A 16411-nucleotide genomic window follows, 5' to 3' on the forward strand; every position below is an offset into this window, starting at 1 on the left:
TTGTGTTGTATGAACTGTTGTCTTTTAGGAAGGAGTCACACTTTCTCAAGCTGGGTTTCAGGGACATTTGGGGTTGTACCAGTAGGCTAGATGACCTTTGGAGGTCCCGTCCACCATCTGGTCCCCACTGGGACTGACTGGGTAATTATTTCTGTGGCCTTTGAAACCTCAGCAGTGTAAATGGCCCCTTGAGGTTCCCTGTCCTGGTGCACCGTTGTCCCAGCTACTAGAATGACAAAACTAGGTATTCCTTGCCACCGTTCAACTGCCTTACAACTTCTCCTGTCCTTCATTGACAGCTCTTCTTTTGGCAGTGACAGTTCCCATGTGGCAAGTTTTTTAACACATTTCCCTCACTTTTATCTTCCTTTGGCAATCTCTTTCCCTGGCCCAGATAACTCTTGTCACCCTTCCTGCAACTGTCCTGTGACTTGCATCTGTTTTTCATTAATCCTGCAACCAAAGCTACAAAGAATTCCCTGGCCTGTGAGAACAGCGAAAGGATTGAGTTTCCTGGTGATATTTATATATCCCAGTGTGTCTGCCTACTGTCTGCAGCACTGCAGTGGTCTCTGATTTCTGATGTGCAGCTCTTCTGCATGACAAGTCCAACAGACTGAATTTCTGAGCTGGCAGGACATGGTATTCCAAACCTTTTGTCTTTTTTCTGCTTTCCTCTTCCCAGCCCTGTGTGTACCTGCAGCGCCGTCCACCTGCACACGCAGGCAGTGCTGAACAACAGGTGTTCTGCAGAATCAAAGCAAGATTTCTCTTTAAATTCCTCTGGGCTTCCAGGGAACAGCTTTTGATCTTTACCTGTCGCTTTGTTCTTTCTGTGCCTGGTGAAAGCTCATTAAGTGGTGCCTCTGTTGGCAGAGACGTCCTGACCCTGCTCTGCCTTCCTGGGAGCACCCAGAGAGCTGCAGCAGGACATCACAGGACCTCTTGTTTCTCATGTGCCTCTCCAGCTCCTGTCCCTGTGTTTCCTGAGGAAGCACTCCCTGGCCAGCAGCAGCCGCCAGCTGGTGCCTCCTTCCTCCTGTGCATCTGCTGATTTTTGGGGTTCTGAGGAAGCTGCTGACATGGATGAAGGTCTGTGCTGCTGTAGCCAGTGTTGTGCTGACAGGTGACCCTGTCGAGGTTTTCTGGGGGCCCAGGTCTCCAGCCAGGTGGCTCCGCATCACTGCCCCTGACTCCCCTGGCCCTGTTTGGAAACAGCATGTTGTAACTCAGTGTGGGGAAGGAGAAGTTGCACCAGAATTTACTGTCTGTTCTTGCAGGGTGCAATGAGAGGAAAGGTGATTTGCTCCTTAAATGTGGTTGAGGCAAATGACTTTCTGCCAGTTGCAACCCAGAGCCTGAAACTGTTGATTTTGGCAGTGTGGACAAGAATGAGCTTAGGGCTCGACTGGTGTTCTGTTTTTGGGGCTGAGACATAAGGATACATGTGTCTGGTGCAAGAAGGAGACAGGGGTGTGCAAAAGGACTTACAAAGTGACTCTCTTATCCTGAACACTTGCTGTTACAGAGCAGGGTTGGGGCTTCTCCATCAAGTCCCAGCAAAGGCTGAAATGCAGAAACTGCCTCTGCTGTGATTCGAGCTGACAAATGTGGGGATTGCCAGTTAAACCAATAGTTTGTCCTTTAATGAAGGCTCTGTCAATAGCTTGGCACTCTCATTTGCAGTCTTCTGCATGTACCAATCTGTCAGAGGCAGGACGGCTATTTTCCTTCCCTGCAGCCCTCACTCTGGCCTTTGGGAAATGCCCCTTGGCCGTTTCTGCCTTCTGCCCTCCTGGGCTGGCTGGATTTGCCGTCAAAACCTGATTAAGGAAATCAGAGCTGTTCAACATCAGACAGTGCTTGCTTAGGCCCTTAAGTATTTCCTCAGAAGATGCCCCAGGCCAGGCCATGTCTGCTTTCTTTTTCTCTCTGGCTCTCATGGCTGTGCCCTGCAGCCCAGCGTGGGTCTGGTCCCCAGGGACACCCCAGGCTGAGCTCCGCCAGGCCTGGGAGCCTGGCTGTGTGTGGGGTGTGCTGTGTCACACTGACCTGTTCACAGCAAGCTGGGCCATGTAAACACAAAGGAACAAAAGTAGGAGTTTCTTCTTCTCCTGTAGTTTTGGCAGAACAGAAACTGCCGTGGTTCTGGTGCTTTCCAGCTGGGGATGGCTGCAGGGAGCCTGCTCTGCACTGGGGTTGCTTTGTGTGAGACCCTCTTCTCTTCCAACACATCCTGGTCCATATGCTGAATGCATTACAGCTTGGGTGATCCCTCTGGGTCCACTGCAGAGCTCCTCATCATCAGCCCCAGCAAGCAGCACATCTCATTTGAGCGCAGAGTTTATTTGGGGGTGAGCTGGGGATTGCGCTCTACAGTTCTGTGAAACTTCTATGCCATGCTCTGTGTCCAGGCTCTGCCCTCCCTGGTGAACACAGAGCTTCTGAGTCTTATCTCTGGCAAGGTTCTATTTAACCATCACTGCTCAAAAGAACCCAAACCAAACCCAAAAACAACCTCACAGAAAAGAATCCCAACCCCAAAAACCTCAAACACACAGAAATGGCAAGCACAAGATGAAGTGGGTTTGATTGATGTTGTTTTTGGAGATGCTGTGGCTGGAGCAGCAGCCCCATGTTCAGTGCTGTGGTCTCAGCCATTTCTGTGCTGTAGGAAGCTCTGGGATCAGCCCTGGCTCTGTGACATCCCCGGGTCAGTGACACATCGGGCAGGTCCACACGCTGAGCTGTTTCCTCAGCAGGGAATTTCAGTGACCAGCATGGCTGTTCTGCCTCCTCCCCACAGTAACTCTTTAATATGTGGGGTTTTGCTGCCTTCATGTTTCTTCTTTGCAGAGGAAAATGTCCTGGGATTCTGTGCTTGACCACCTTTGAAGCGTGAAAGTGATGTTACAGATCCACAGTGTTTGTGGGCTCTTGTTTGAGGTGTGGGCTGATGGGAGACTTGTCCTCAGACAGTGGGTGGCACGTGCTGTGCTGTCGTTATTTTGGTTCTCACACTATTTTTTCCTCCTTCTTGGCAGATCTTCTGAATTTGGCTCCTGACTAGAGCTGACAGATGATGGAAACATTTCCCTGGCGATGTCTCTGGGGCGACTCCTCCGTCGAGCCTCTTCGAAAGCGTCCGACCTCCTGACCCTGACTCCCAGCAGCGGCGGCGGCTCCCCCTCCGTGCTCGATGGGGAGATCATCTACTCCAAGAACAATGTCTGTGTCCACCCCCCTGAGCTGCTGCAGGGCGTGGGGGAGCACCATCCAGGTGATGGGGTGTTGCAGACACTGCCCATTCTCTCTTTTTCTCTTTCCTGGGTGTTGTTTCTATCAAGTTCTACACCTTGGGCTCTAAGAAGTGAAGAGGTGACAGTGGGGGACAGGGCAAGGAAATTTTGTGGAAAACTAAGGAAAGCCATCCACAAGCTGATCCATCAGCTCTTCTTTTAGTAGGAAGATTAGTGATATTGCTCCTCTGGTCCAGCATGGATTTACCTGGTTTAGTAAGTCCTTTGTGCAGTCAGAAGTTGTCATGTGAGGACAGTAACTTCTGTTGCTCGTTCACATCCATGAATTGTTCAGGAAATCCAAGTATCTTCTTGTAACTGTCATTGCTGGAGTGGCTTCAGCAACCACTGGTAAAGGGAAAATCCAAAAAGCTTGATTGTGGCTGCATGCACTGGAGTAAATGAGGATAAATCCTGCTCTGTGCTTCTATTCTCATCTGCTCCTGTGCTCTTTCATGTTCTCATCAAAGACTTGTGGCTCTTGGCTTAGCTTCACAAAACGAATTATTCTCTGAACACTGACCCTCGCTTTCCTTTTGGTGTGGGTGACTTCTTTTTCCATTAGCTTCCCATAAAAACTGTAGCCCGTTTACCTACACTTAGGTAAATATTCTTGAGAAATCAATGTTCAGCTGTCACTTGAAATTGTTTGACTAAGAAACAGTAGAACTTTTTCATGTGGGAACATATTTTATAATTTACTCTTGATTAGGAAATCTGTCCAGGAAGTCCAAGTCTTTGCATGTCATTTCTCTGTTCAGTTAGGCCAGAGGGAATTCATACTGTTCAAAAGCCACATGATGACTTGAAATGATTTGCAAATACTGAATAATGCTGAGCACTCCACAATTATTTTGACAGAATTCTGTCCTGGTAAATAAAAGGTTTTGTTTTGCCCATGTGTAGTGGTAGTGAAGTGGCGGGAATCATGGAATGGTTTGGGTTAGGAGGGATCTTAAATATCATCTCCTGAAAAGGTAAAGGGAGGACCCAAATGATTGTTCTTGCCATGGGCAGGGACACCTTTCACCAAACCAGGTTGCTCAGAGCCCATCCAGCTTGGCCTTGAACATTTCCAGGGATGGAGAAATGAGGAGAGGGAAATTTCAGGGTTACGCAGTTCTCTTAAAACAACTCCGTGTCTCAGCTGGTTCTCCTGTGCTCTGTCTCAGGCTATCTGTGCTTGTACATGGAGAAGGACGAGCTGTTGGGAACCACGCTGATCCTGGCCTGGGTGCCCAACTCACGCATCCAGCGGCAGGATGAGGAAGCGCTGCGCTACGTCACCCCCGAGAGCTCCCCCGTGCGCAAGGCGCCCCGAAAGCGCGGCCGCCACACCCAGGGCTTCGGCACCGGCCGGCCCGCGTCCCCCCCGGAGCAGAGAGGGGCTCTACCCCTCAGGGGGGATGAGATCCTCACGGTGTCACAACTCCTGAAGGATGGGGCCCCCTCCTCAGAAGGGGAGAAGCTGTCGCAGAGCGGCGCCCGCCGGTCCCCGCAGCCCCCACGCAGCGACTCAGGGACCCTCTCCACAGTCAGCTCCCAGGAGGAGCAGAACAGGTCGGAGGGCACGGAGGAGGGCCCGGACTGCAGGGAGGACGAGGGCTCCTTGGAGCTGTCTGCTGACGATGTGAGCAGGGACAGCACTTTTGACTCTGATTCTGATGCCTTCTCTTCCCCCTTCTGCCTCTCTCCCATCAGCGAAGCCCTGGGGAAAAGCAGCAGTTCAGTGTTCCTGGACAGTGAAAGCAGGTGGGTGCATCCATTCTCTGCTTTCTGGGTGCTGGGTGCTGAGCTTGGAGATGCTGAAGGAAGTTGAGAAACTTCACAGTGGCATTGAGCTCAGTGTCCTGTCTTGCTTCAGACTTCTATGGAATTTACAGGAAACTGTCAGCCAGTTCTGCTTCTGCTCAGTGAACCCTGGCCCCAAACATCCAGGGCTGTGAATGTTCTTTCAGGTGAACTGTCTTGAGCCCTGGATGCAGCATTGCTAAATTAAACGGGTCCTTTGTTGGCCTAATTGGCTCTGCTGAGGAACTGAGCTTGTTGCTTCTCGTGCAGAGCCACATCAAAGGGCCTGGCTGACTTCCTGAGCCGTGGGCAGCTCTCCGGGCCCTGTGTTGACACAAAACCTGCGTGTGGGAGCTTGTTTTGCTGCTGTTCAGAACGTGGTCCCACTTCAGACAGATAAATATTAATTCTTGCATGTGTAACCTGAGTATTTCAGTCAATGCTTCTCAGTGTCACCTGCAGTAAACTCCACATGGGGAAAGAGGGTACCTTGGCAAGGGAATAACGGGCAGGAGGACACCTGTACAATTCCCTGTTTCCATATCCAGTGGTTCAGTCTCTGGGCCCTGCCCTGTTGGTGTGTTACCTGTTTCTGTCTCAGGGGGGATGGATGTGCTGTGTTCCTGAAGCACCATGGGGATGATTTTTAGGCTGCAACTCAGCTTGAAACTACACCTGAAATAAGTAGAAACGAGTTCTCCTTGGTGCGTGTCGGCAATGCACAGACTGCACTGACAGTTGAAGAGATTTTGCCTCTATTTTACGGGCTAATCTCAAGCTCAGAGAATGCCAGTAAGAACAATGTTTATGAGGAAGTACTCTAATGGATTCAATTCTCTCTGGATATTTAAAAACCTTTCTGTGAGGTGATGCCAGACTTTGTATCAGCTTTGCATTCAGGATGTGCCCAGGGTTTGCTGGGCTGTGCAGTGGGGTGGGTGGTGACTGTCCCATCTCCCATCCCATCCCATCCCATCCCAAGTAATAAAGTCCAGCCTTTGTCAATTCAGTGGGTGAGAGAAACACCAGTGACCATGAGTGAAATGTGCATAGCCTGGCACTTTCTGTCCTCATAGAGTGATTGTGAAGCTCAGGGCTCAAGAATGAACTGTTATTACCCCACTGTAGTGGTTGGCAGTGGGAAGAGCAAGGGACACGTTCGGAATAACATCCTGGCTGCTGAAAACCAAGAGGCTGAGCTCATCCTGGGGAAACCCCAGTCCTGGCATGGGCCACAGCCCACGTGCTGTCCCAGGAATGCTGTGGCTTGGATTGCTCCCACAAGGAGCTGGTGCAGGAGGGTCCCAGGCAGTGTCCAGTGAGTCAGGAGTGTTGTGGTTTAACTGTGCTGCAACACTTATGCTCTGAGCTGCAAATAGTGTCAGGAAAGGAAGGAAATAGGGTTTATTGCATCTTCTCTGCCTTGTGTGTGAATTCCTGCGGCATTTCCCTGCCCTCTGCCGGCTTTTCCTCACTGTTGCTGGAGCCCAGACAGCTCCAGCCAGGCAGAGCCGGCTCTGCACACACAGCTCAGGGGCCTGCTTGGATTTGCTTTTTTCCTTCTTTTTTAACTCCTGTGGTGCCAGTCTGAAGCCTCACGCCATGCACGTGACACTCATAATTGGCAGCAGATTAATAAAGCAGAGCTTTTGTTGTTTGGGACTTTTGACTTGAAAGGGTTTTGTCCAGTGTGTGTGGGTTTTGTGCCAATTTGTTCTTCCCCATTGAGCCACCTTCCATGGAATCTGCAGGATCTTAGAAGCTGTTGAGTGGGAGATTTTGCATAGAATCCTTTGCAAAAGTCTGGTCAAAAAGCATCTTGTATTTCCTGCTTTCATCTCAGCATTTTGGGGGACGGAAGATACTGTTTCAGAAGTCACTACAAACATCGGAAGAGCTTCCTTGTTTCTTAAGGGTTTGTTTTGGTTTGGGTTTTTCTGCTGGCTGCTTCCTCTCTAAGCCAGAATTGGAGTGGGAACAAAGTTTGTGCTGCTGGCAGATTGTTTGAGCTCTCTTCCCTCCCCACCTCCCAGTCACCACCTCCTCTCTGCCAGGAGGAATGACTGTTTCTGGTTGTTTCCCTCTGCACTGGGGAGTTGCTGCAAAGACAGCTCTGCTCTTCCCTGTGGTTGTTGCAGAAGCTGAAGGAATATGTTGCATTTCAATCCAGCCAGCTTCCTGTGTGACTAGATAATTTTCAGAAATGCAGAAACGGGTCACTGCGGAAGAATTGGGATGTACAGGTACACTTGGATCAGATGAGATCAGGGGCTCGGCGAGCTGCTTTACAGAATTCATGTGTGACCAGGAGTCACAAGTCCCATCTGCCTCTTGGAGTGTCCCTGAGGAGGTGGCCTGGCCACCAGGGTGTGAGGGAGCCACAAACACTGCAGTGTGTGCAGGACGAGGACAGAGAGGAGGGAGGGAGGTGGGCTGCGGAGTGCTGGAGTTGCACAATGAGTAAGTCAGTTGTAAGTCACCAACTCGCCTGGTAGAACATAAGGAAATAAAAACTTATCCATTGTTTTTATCCTCTTTGCTCCTCAGTTTGACAGGGTGCCAGGGGTCCCATGCAGTGATTGATGCATCCTCCTCCCATTTACAAATTCCTTGGGCTGGGAGCAGTGGGAGTGTCCCAGCACCAGCATGCACACTCTTGTTTCTCTCTTTAGACCAGCCTGGCACACTGCTGCGGGGTGCCCTTATCCCTCAAGGAAAGGTGGCCTTACTGTCCTGGGGTTTGTGTCCTTCTTGTACTTTGGGGACTCCTTAGTACTCCCAGCATGTGGTTCTTGCAGGAGGCAGCTGGTGTGGGGAATGCCTGCATTGATGACAGCTTTGTCAGTGTCTGTGTTTCTGTGGAAAAGGAGGGATTCTGGAAATGAAATAGTTTCATTCTGTCCCTTCCCTCCCCTGTCCCCGTTGTTTGTTGGTTGTCAGGAAACATTTGCTTTGTGGCCTGAAGGACACGAGTTCAGGGCAACTGCTCTCTGTGCCCAGCTCTGGCTTGCTGCCGCCCTGGGAAATTCCTCTGCTTCCATTTTCCCCATCAGTAAATTGAAACTAAAAGGCTTTTGTTACATCCAGGCAACCAAACTACATCTGACACCTCTGTAATGTCCATCCACTGATGCTGCTGGAGTTATTGAACTGACCATGACATCAGATCTATACAGTCAGTTGTGGAAGCACTTAGTGCTCTGTGAGGGATTTGGTTTGTGGTGGGGGTTTGTGCTGTGCCAGAGTGACCCCTGCATAACAGGAGCTTTCATGGGTGCTCAGGCTGCTGGAGGCTTTTCACTCCTCAACTGCAATTGCTGATACCTGACAAGCACGACAACAATGCTGAAGAGGAAATACAAACACTGCCGTTGGTTCCTTCATTCACTTCACCTTGGGATGTTGATCATGTATTGATTTGAACTGAGGAGCCTCAGTGTTGGAATTGTATGAGTGGAGCTTGGGGCAACATCTGGCCCGAGGCTGGAGCTCCATGAGCAGCCCCACAGATGCTGGGACAGAGGCCAGCAGAGCTCCCACAGCTCAGGCTGGAAAGGACGAGCAGAAGCGACGTGGTCAAGGTGAAATCAATGCAGGAAGGAAACATCTTTCATGCGACATCGATCGTTTTAGCAGCCAGTAATAAAAATAACGAAACACCGTCATAATGGAGCTGGGTGATGGTGAGTCCTCATGTTCTTCAGCAGACATGAATTCATATGGTGGATCGATCACAGACAGCCCAGGCAAAGCTCACAGCACAGGGAAAAACTCCTTCGGTGTCGCAGTTGATGCAATTTTTACGGATGTGTTGCACATCCTGTTGTTAAGCTGCTTCCCAGGAGCTCATCAGTAAATGAGCTGCTCTGGGAGCGGGTGGGAGCAGTGCAGGCATTGCATCATCTTGTTTTGGCAGCTCACCTGAAGGGCTGAGAGCCATTCCGACCTCTACGGCAAAAACAGGAGACAAAATTATATGGGAAATGAGCTGAAATTAGTGTGAACTGGCAGGAGCTCTGGAGTCATCAAGAGATTGGGAATTCATCGCTGTTGTAACAGAAGTGATTATATTTGAACCGGGGGAATTGGTCTCAGACTTTAAAATCTCCTGTAACTTCTTGCAGCATCTCAGTTTTGAATGATTTCAGCCCTGGGGAGAAGCAAGGGGGGTACCTGGTCTGGGCTTCAGTTCCCCGGGACTTGCCTGAACTGGTGCCACTTATGATGTAAGACAACGAAGCTCCTAATTGCGTTTGTACCCAAACCGATGCCTGGGAAAAAACATCCACAAATCCTTCTTCCATCAGAAGGATAGTCCTTTATCCCTTCTGTTTGCTCTGTGGGGTCAGTGTAAGCTTCCCTAAGACAGGGGTGGTCTGTGTGGAGCAGGGCACTGGGAAGAGGAGCTGGCCCGAGCCATCAACAGCACTGTGTAATCAATTCAAGTTGTTCCCGGCTGCAAAGCTGAGAAGGTTGGACAGATCCAAGAGATTGCAGAGGCATACGGCTCTATCTTGCTTTATATAAATATTTGAACAGCAAGAACATTAATTATAGCAGGTTTGTTTCTTCCCTCTGTTGGGTTGCTGCCAGATTTCATTGGAAGAAAATAGTGACAGCTAACTTGGGATCGGGAATTGCGGCTGAGGGGGACCGTGAAGCTCCTTATTTGGGATGTCAGGGAGGGAGCGAGAGCGGGTGGTCCCCAGGAGGGAGATCCCATGGCCAGGCAGTGGGAGCCAGGAGGGGACAGGGAGGGTCCCCTCTGTCCCCCAGGCCTCTGGGGCACCAGGTGTTGTTCAGGTCTGCTCAGGGCAGTGGGGAAGGCCTGAACTCCCGCTTCGGATGCAGCTCCATGGGCAGGGCTGTCGTGGCTTTCTGTGGAGCCGTGGATTGTGGCTGTCGTGGCTTTTTCGTGGCCCGTGACCGTGGGTCACTACCGTGGCTGGTGTCTGTGACCATGACCGTGACCATGACCGTGACCACGGCTGTGACTGGCGTCCATGGCCATGACTGCAGCCGGTGTCTGTGACCATGGCCGTGGCCGTGGCCGTGACCATGACCGTGACCGTGACCACGGCCTGTGACCGTGGCCCGTGGCCCGTGGCCGTGACCATGTCGTGCCCGTGACTTTGCCCGTGCCCGTGGCCCGTGGCCGTGGCCGTGGCCGGAGCCGGGGCCAGGCCGGTCGGTGGCGCGGCGGGGCCGCCAGGGGGCGCGCTGTGCCCAGCGGTGCCCCGGGACCCCCGCTCCTGCCGCCCCACTCCCCTCAGCGCGGCCAAGGCGGGAGATCCCGGAGCCGAGCAATGATTTGGGTGCAAAGGGACATTAAACCTCATCCAGTGCCACCCCTGCCGTGGCAGGGACACCTTCCGCTGTCCCAGGCTGCTCCAAGCCCGGTCCAGCCTGGCCTTGGACACTGCCGGGGATCCAGGGGCAACCGCAGCTGCTCTGGGCGCCCTGTGCCAGGGTCTCCCCACCCTCATAGGGAAGGATTTCTTCCTAATATCTAATCTAAATCTACTCTCAGGTTGAAACCAATCCCCTTTGTCCTGGCACTCCATCCCATGTCAATAGTCTCTCTCCATGTTTCTTGTCAGCTCCTTCAGCTCCTGCAAGGCCACACTGAGGTCACCCCAAAGCTTCTCCTCTCCAGGCTGGACAATCCCAGCTCTCCCAGCCTTTCCTCCCAGCAGAGCTGCTCCATCCCTGGGATCATCCTGGAGCCTCCTCTGGGCTCTCTGCAGCAGCTCCCAGTCCTCCCTGTGCTGGGCCCTGGGGCAGCTCTGCAGGTGGGGTCTGACCTGAGGGGCAGAGGGCACAATCCCCCTCACTGAGGGGCAGAGGGGCACAATCCCCCTCACTGAGGGGCAGAGGGCACAATCCCCCTCACTGAGGGGCAGAGGGGCACAATCCCCCTCACTGAGGGGCAGAGGGCACAATCCCCCTCACTGAGGGGCAGAGGGGCACAATCCCCCTCACTGAGGGGCAGAGGGGCACAATCCCCCTCACTGAGGGGCAGAGGGGCACAATCCCCCTCACTGAGGGGCAGAGGGCACAATCCCCCTCACTGAGGGGCAGAGGGGCACAATCCCCCTCACTGAGGGGCAGAGGGCACAATCCCCCTCACTGAGGGGCAGAGGGGCACAATCCCCCTCACTGAGGGGCAGAGGGGCACAATCCCCCTCACTGAGGGGCAGAGGGCACAATCCCCCTCACTGAGGGGCAGAGGGCACAATCCCCCTCACTGAGGGGCAGAGGGCACAATCCCCCTCAATGAGGGGCAGAGGGGCACAATCCCCCTCACTGAGGGGCAGAGGGCACAATCCCCCTCACTGAGGGGCAGAGGGGCACAATCCCCCTCACTGAGGGGCAGAGGGGCACAATCCCCCTCACTGAGGGGCAGAGGGCACAATCCCCCTCACTGAGGGGCAGAGGGGCACAATCCCCCTCACTGAGGGGCAGAGGGGCACAGTCCCCCTCACTGAGGGGCAGAGGGCACAATCCCCCTCAGTGAGGGGCAGAGGGCACAATCCCCCTCACTGAGGGGCAGAGGGGCACAATCCCCCTCACTGAGGGGCAGAGGGGCACAATCCCCCTCACTGAGGGGCAGAGGGCACAATCCCCCTGCCCTGCTGTCCACACTGGGGCTCAGCCCAGGCTCAGGGCCTGGGTTCTGCTCCCAGCGCACAGGGCTGGGGCATGATCAGCTCTTGCCCACCAGCACCCCCCAGTCCTTCTCCCCAGGGCTGCTTTCACCTTTTCCCTGGATATTCTTGCATTTCTTCTGTTATTTATTTATACAATTGCAACGCCCAGAAATCTGAATGGAGAGCAGAGATAAATGGCACTGGCAGGTATCCACAGCTTTGTGAGGGAAGAATTGCATTAAGTGAATCAAAATAAAGAGCATGTCCCTTCCAAAGCACCGCAGTATATGCAAATAAATCTGCACGGCCTCTGTCTCCTTGGCTCGGGCCTCACAATTATCCCAGCATTAGGCATTTACAATAACTCTGGAACATGCTTTTAGGCAGCGCTCCTCTTTCCTCTCCCTTTTCTGCTACTTGAAGCAAGCTCTTCCCTTGGGAAATCCGCATTGTCTTGTGGAAACAGTGAAATCCTCCCTGGGTGGTGCTGGCTCAGCTCATGCTGGGGCAGCAGCAGAGTCCGGGGAGTTCGTTAACTTTGCCACTAAAATGTCCCCCTGAAATTCCCAGTTCACTGCTTAGAGCCGGGAATGTAAGAACAAAGGTAATCTGCAGGTCTTTCAAGGGAGCAGCGGTTTGAAGGCTTGATTAAAATTAGCATAATTAGGGGAGAATTTTATTTTTGCATGGATTGAACTGAAAGGAAAAAAAGCAAAATAATCCATTGATTTAAAAAATAAAATAAACATGGGGAAGAAAGGTCTCCTTCTCCAGGCTGGAATGGGCTGAAAAGCAAACATTCTTTTTCAGGCTTTGCTGAGAAATCACTTTTTCCATCTAAGGATTTTTTTTTTTTAAGTGTTGCGTTTCGATTGATTTATTAATGAGTGTAAACCCAGGCATGAGGTTCCCCTTCTCCATATAGATTGTAAAAATCCGCCACTGAGCTTCTGAACATTTTCCTCCCTTAAACTGAAGGTAACATTTGCATCCTTGAGCAGTGTCCGCTTGGCTCTAAGTGATTTGTTGTGTTTGGCTGCTCGGAGCTGTGTGTATTTTATTCCTGAGCATCAAACTGCTCATTCTGCCTCCCTGCAACAGGAAGTCACAGAGCAAACCAAATTTTGCTTGGGTTTACCTGAGCAACTATACCTGTGTGGAAGTGTCAGCTGTGAAAGCAGATTGTTTATCTGCTAGCTGGAGGCAGATCTGTATCACATTCCAGATTTTGGGGGAAAGAGATTAAAGGACCCATTAGTTCACTACAAACTTCGGCTTATTTTTTTGCCTTTTCCCATTTACATTCAAAATAATTAACTCAAGAGCTCTGGGTTTGTTTTGTTTTCCTTTTGCTTTAACTCGCAGCACGGGGGGGACTTTGGAGGCCACGGGGCTGTTTTTCTAATGCCCCCTTGCTGGCTGGAATTGCTCAGCTTTCCCTTTGGCCTCGAGGGCTTGGAGGGATGAATTAGGAGCAACAAAGCCCCCAGTGTAGTGAGGCTTTCACATCTCTCGGACACGGGGCAGGATGGTGGGTCCCCCCTGACCACTGCTGCCACCAGTGTCTGGGATGGTGATCCGTGTTCTACCTGTGCCAGGTAGCCGGGAAGCTCTGGGACGGCGGGCAGGGTGCTGGGAACACGGATTGCAATAGCCCCGTAAAGCAGAACAAATCGGTTTGATCTTTATTTCTCAAGGACAAACCAATTACACCCGTCAGAAGGCAAAGCTGCATAATCGGGTTTCCACGAGTCCCTCGCCGTGTTACAGTGGTTTATTTGTCAGGCTGGCGTTGGCAGAGCTGATGTTAATTCCCAGCCCCGTCCCTGACGGTGAACTTGCTGTTTCAGCCCAAGGTCAGAGGGTGCCTGTGGAGTCCCTGAACACGGCTCGTGGCCACGGACCCTCTGCTCGGTCCGAGGGGAGGGAGGGAGGGAGGGAGGGAGGGACTCCGGCACTTTTCAGATGTAAACAGCCTGCTCCTTGGATGTTGTTAATAACAGGAATGCGAGGAGTGACTAACAACAATGCGCTGACTTAGACAAGCGCTTGGATCTGCTTCCCGGTGCCCTGCTTGAAAGGATACAATTATTTTTCGTAACTGTTTATTTTCCCTTTACAACAAGCTAAGCGAAGCAAGTTTGTCAGAGGCAGAGTGCTCCTAATTTGGTCTCCAGTGACCTCTGCCGCTGTGATTGGCAGCCCGGTGTCAGGGAGGAACTTGTGCCTCTGAGATAGAAATGAGCAGAACAAATGCCGTAGGACAGCTTGGCTTCCCCGGGGGACACGAGCTCAAAAAGGTGAAAGAAGTGCAATTACAGGAGGTTTTCAGCACAGAAAGTTAATTAGCTACTAAATAGCATTTAGTGCAGTTCAACGTGGGGAAATTTATGTTTTGAAAGCAAACAGATCAATGGAAAGCCTGTGGAACAAGCTCTTGGAAAAGTCCATGCTGACATCCGTGTACTTTGTACTGTAACAGCCTGAGTGGTTTTTCCCAGGTTTCCCCAACAAATAGGAGGAATTGTTACATTTGTTTCCCACGTGTTTGCAGATGTATAGAAATGCTTCCACATGAGGATATTTTGACATTTAATTTTAGAAATACTGGCTAGGCTTTCTAAATCCAGGCTATCCACCACCTTGTTCCCTGGTCATTGTGGTCAGTGGAAATTGATTCTGTTTGGGTTCTGAGGCACAGAAACTTCAGTAGCCACACTCTGTGGGAAGCCGGTGCTGTCCTGTGAGTGTCCTTCCAGCCCTGCTCTGCAGAGCAAGCAGAAACATTTCAACATCTCTTTTATAATCCTAGATTACCAATCTGGTTTCCTTTGTATGCCTTTTGTGTCACTGAATTCAGCACGTTTCAGTATATAATATATTTGTATTGTCAAGGACATTTTTTTTATCGGAACAATGGATTTGGGTTCCAGATGCTCAGTATTGCCTCAACTCTGTACAGCCACTGCACTAAATTTTTAGGCATTTCAGGATAGCTTTGAACTTTTATTGGCAGATTATTTGTTTGAAGCTGTCTGTCTTCGCAGCTGATGCTGCCAGGAGCTGTTTCACCTTCCTGGGAAGAAGAGGAGCCCAGAAGGTCAGTGCCTGTGGGGAATAGTGGAGAAACAGAGAAATGCTAACCCCTGGGGAGGAAAAGGGGCATGTAATTCCCATTACATGGATGCTCATACATTATGATGATACTCATTGTCTATAAATGATGGTCCCAAGCCGGCATGCAGGAATGCTGGGGCTGTGGGAGCTGTTATTAGTGACAGCATGCGTTAGTGCCGGGGTGATGGAGAGCCAGCTCCAGCAGCAGGGTTTGGCTCTGGCAGGAGGCTCTCTGGGAATCAGGTGGTGCACGCTGACAGCTTGGGTAACTGCCACATCATGGCTGCAACCTTCAGCCCCTTTCTCTCTCATAATTATATTTGTCACATCACATCGTAAAATGAGTTATTAGGTCTTTGTTGCTGAAATTGGCTTCCCAGGTAATCAGGGCAGGTCTCTGGAACAGAAATAATAATTGGGTTTAGCTCTCTCTGTGCTGTAGGTGTGTTCCAGGGCTTTGGAACAGTGAGTTGGGTCCCATGGCAGCAGGTTGAGTCTCACCTGCAGTGTCTGAGCTTCTCAGCCGAGCGTGCGAGAGGTCCCGTGGGGTGGGAGGGGGACGGGGGCTCCTTGGGGCTACAAAGGCTCAAGGAATGTCGATATGGTTGGCTGCTGTACTTGATGGGTGAGTGAAGAAAATACATCAGCCCCTGGTCTTGCTCCCTGGCAGAATGGGATGTGTTTTGAGACAAGAGGGGCGGGACTTGGCTGAGGGCAAAAGGCTGAAGTGGAATCACAGAATCGTTTGGGTTGGAAAAGCCCTCAGAGATCATGGAGTCCAGTCGTTCCCACAGCACTGCCAGGACCACCACTGACCCATGTCCCCAAGTGCTACATCTATATGGCTGTTAAATCCCTCCAGGGCTGGGGACTCCACCACTGACCTGGGTAACGTGTGCCAATATCTGAAAGCCCCAATATCCAACCTGACCCTCCCCTGGCACAACTTGAGGCTGTTTCCTTCTGTCCTGTCCCTTGTTCCCTAGTAGCAGAGCCTGACCCCTAGCTAGCTCCATTCTTTTGTCAGGGAATGAGAAGGTCCCCCCTGAGCCTCCTTTTCTCCAGGCTGAGCCCTTTCCCAGCTCCCTCAGCCACTTCTGGTGCTCCAGCCCCTTCCTCAGCTCCGTTCCCTTCCCTGGACATGCTCCAACCCCTCCATGACCTTCTTCAACTGAGCACATGAACATGGCCCAAGGTTTTCTGACCCAAGTTTTCTAATCCTCCTTGATTTTTCCCCCTGCCCTTTCATTCCTGTGGCCCATTGCACTTGTTTTGCTGACCAGTGCTGTGTATCAGCTGGTGCTCTGTTTTTCCTGGATCCCACAACCCAAAGTCTCTCTGGAATGTTCCTCCGGCTATTTGTGTTGCAATGCTTCAGCTCCTGCTTTTACGGGGTGCTCTGGGATAAATTCCTCACCCAACAGATAGAATAGTCTGACAATAAACTCTTCCCCTGCATTTATCTATCTTGAGTGCCTGGTTAGAGGACTCCCCAAACCCAACAAAATTAGCAGAGATCATACTACTTGTTACTGACCTACAGAATGATCTCAA

The 16411-nt window shown here is 51.5% G+C and overlaps 1 protein-coding gene across 5 annotated transcripts in view; it reads left to right on the forward strand.

Moving 5' to 3' along the window:
* Nucleotides 1-16411, forward strand: part of TBC1D16 (TBC1 domain family member 16) — a 31100-nt gene that overhangs the window by 3040 nt on the left and 11649 nt on the right. For 4 of the 5 annotated variants that reach the window (XM_066200447.1, XM_066200450.1, XM_066200451.1 and 1 more), the window contains exons 2-3: nucleotides 3045-3280; nucleotides 4472-5051. In XM_066200447.1, coding sequence (XP_066056544.1) covers nucleotides 3103-3280; nucleotides 4472-5051 — 758 coding nt within the window. In that variant the 5' untranslated portion in view covers nucleotides 3045-3102. The remainder of the gene's footprint in view (nucleotides 1-3044; nucleotides 3281-4471; nucleotides 5052-16411) is intronic. The other variant, XM_066200449.1, reaches the window with a different exon arrangement.

The sequence above is a fragment of the Chamaea fasciata genome, unplaced genomic scaffold (genome assembly GCF_029207755.1).
Source record: "Chamaea fasciata isolate MVZ Bird 193981 ecotype frontalis unplaced genomic scaffold, bChaFas1.0.hap1 SCAF_19, whole genome shotgun sequence".
Taxonomy (NCBI): Eukaryota; Metazoa; Chordata; class Aves; order Passeriformes; family Sylviidae; genus Chamaea; species Chamaea fasciata.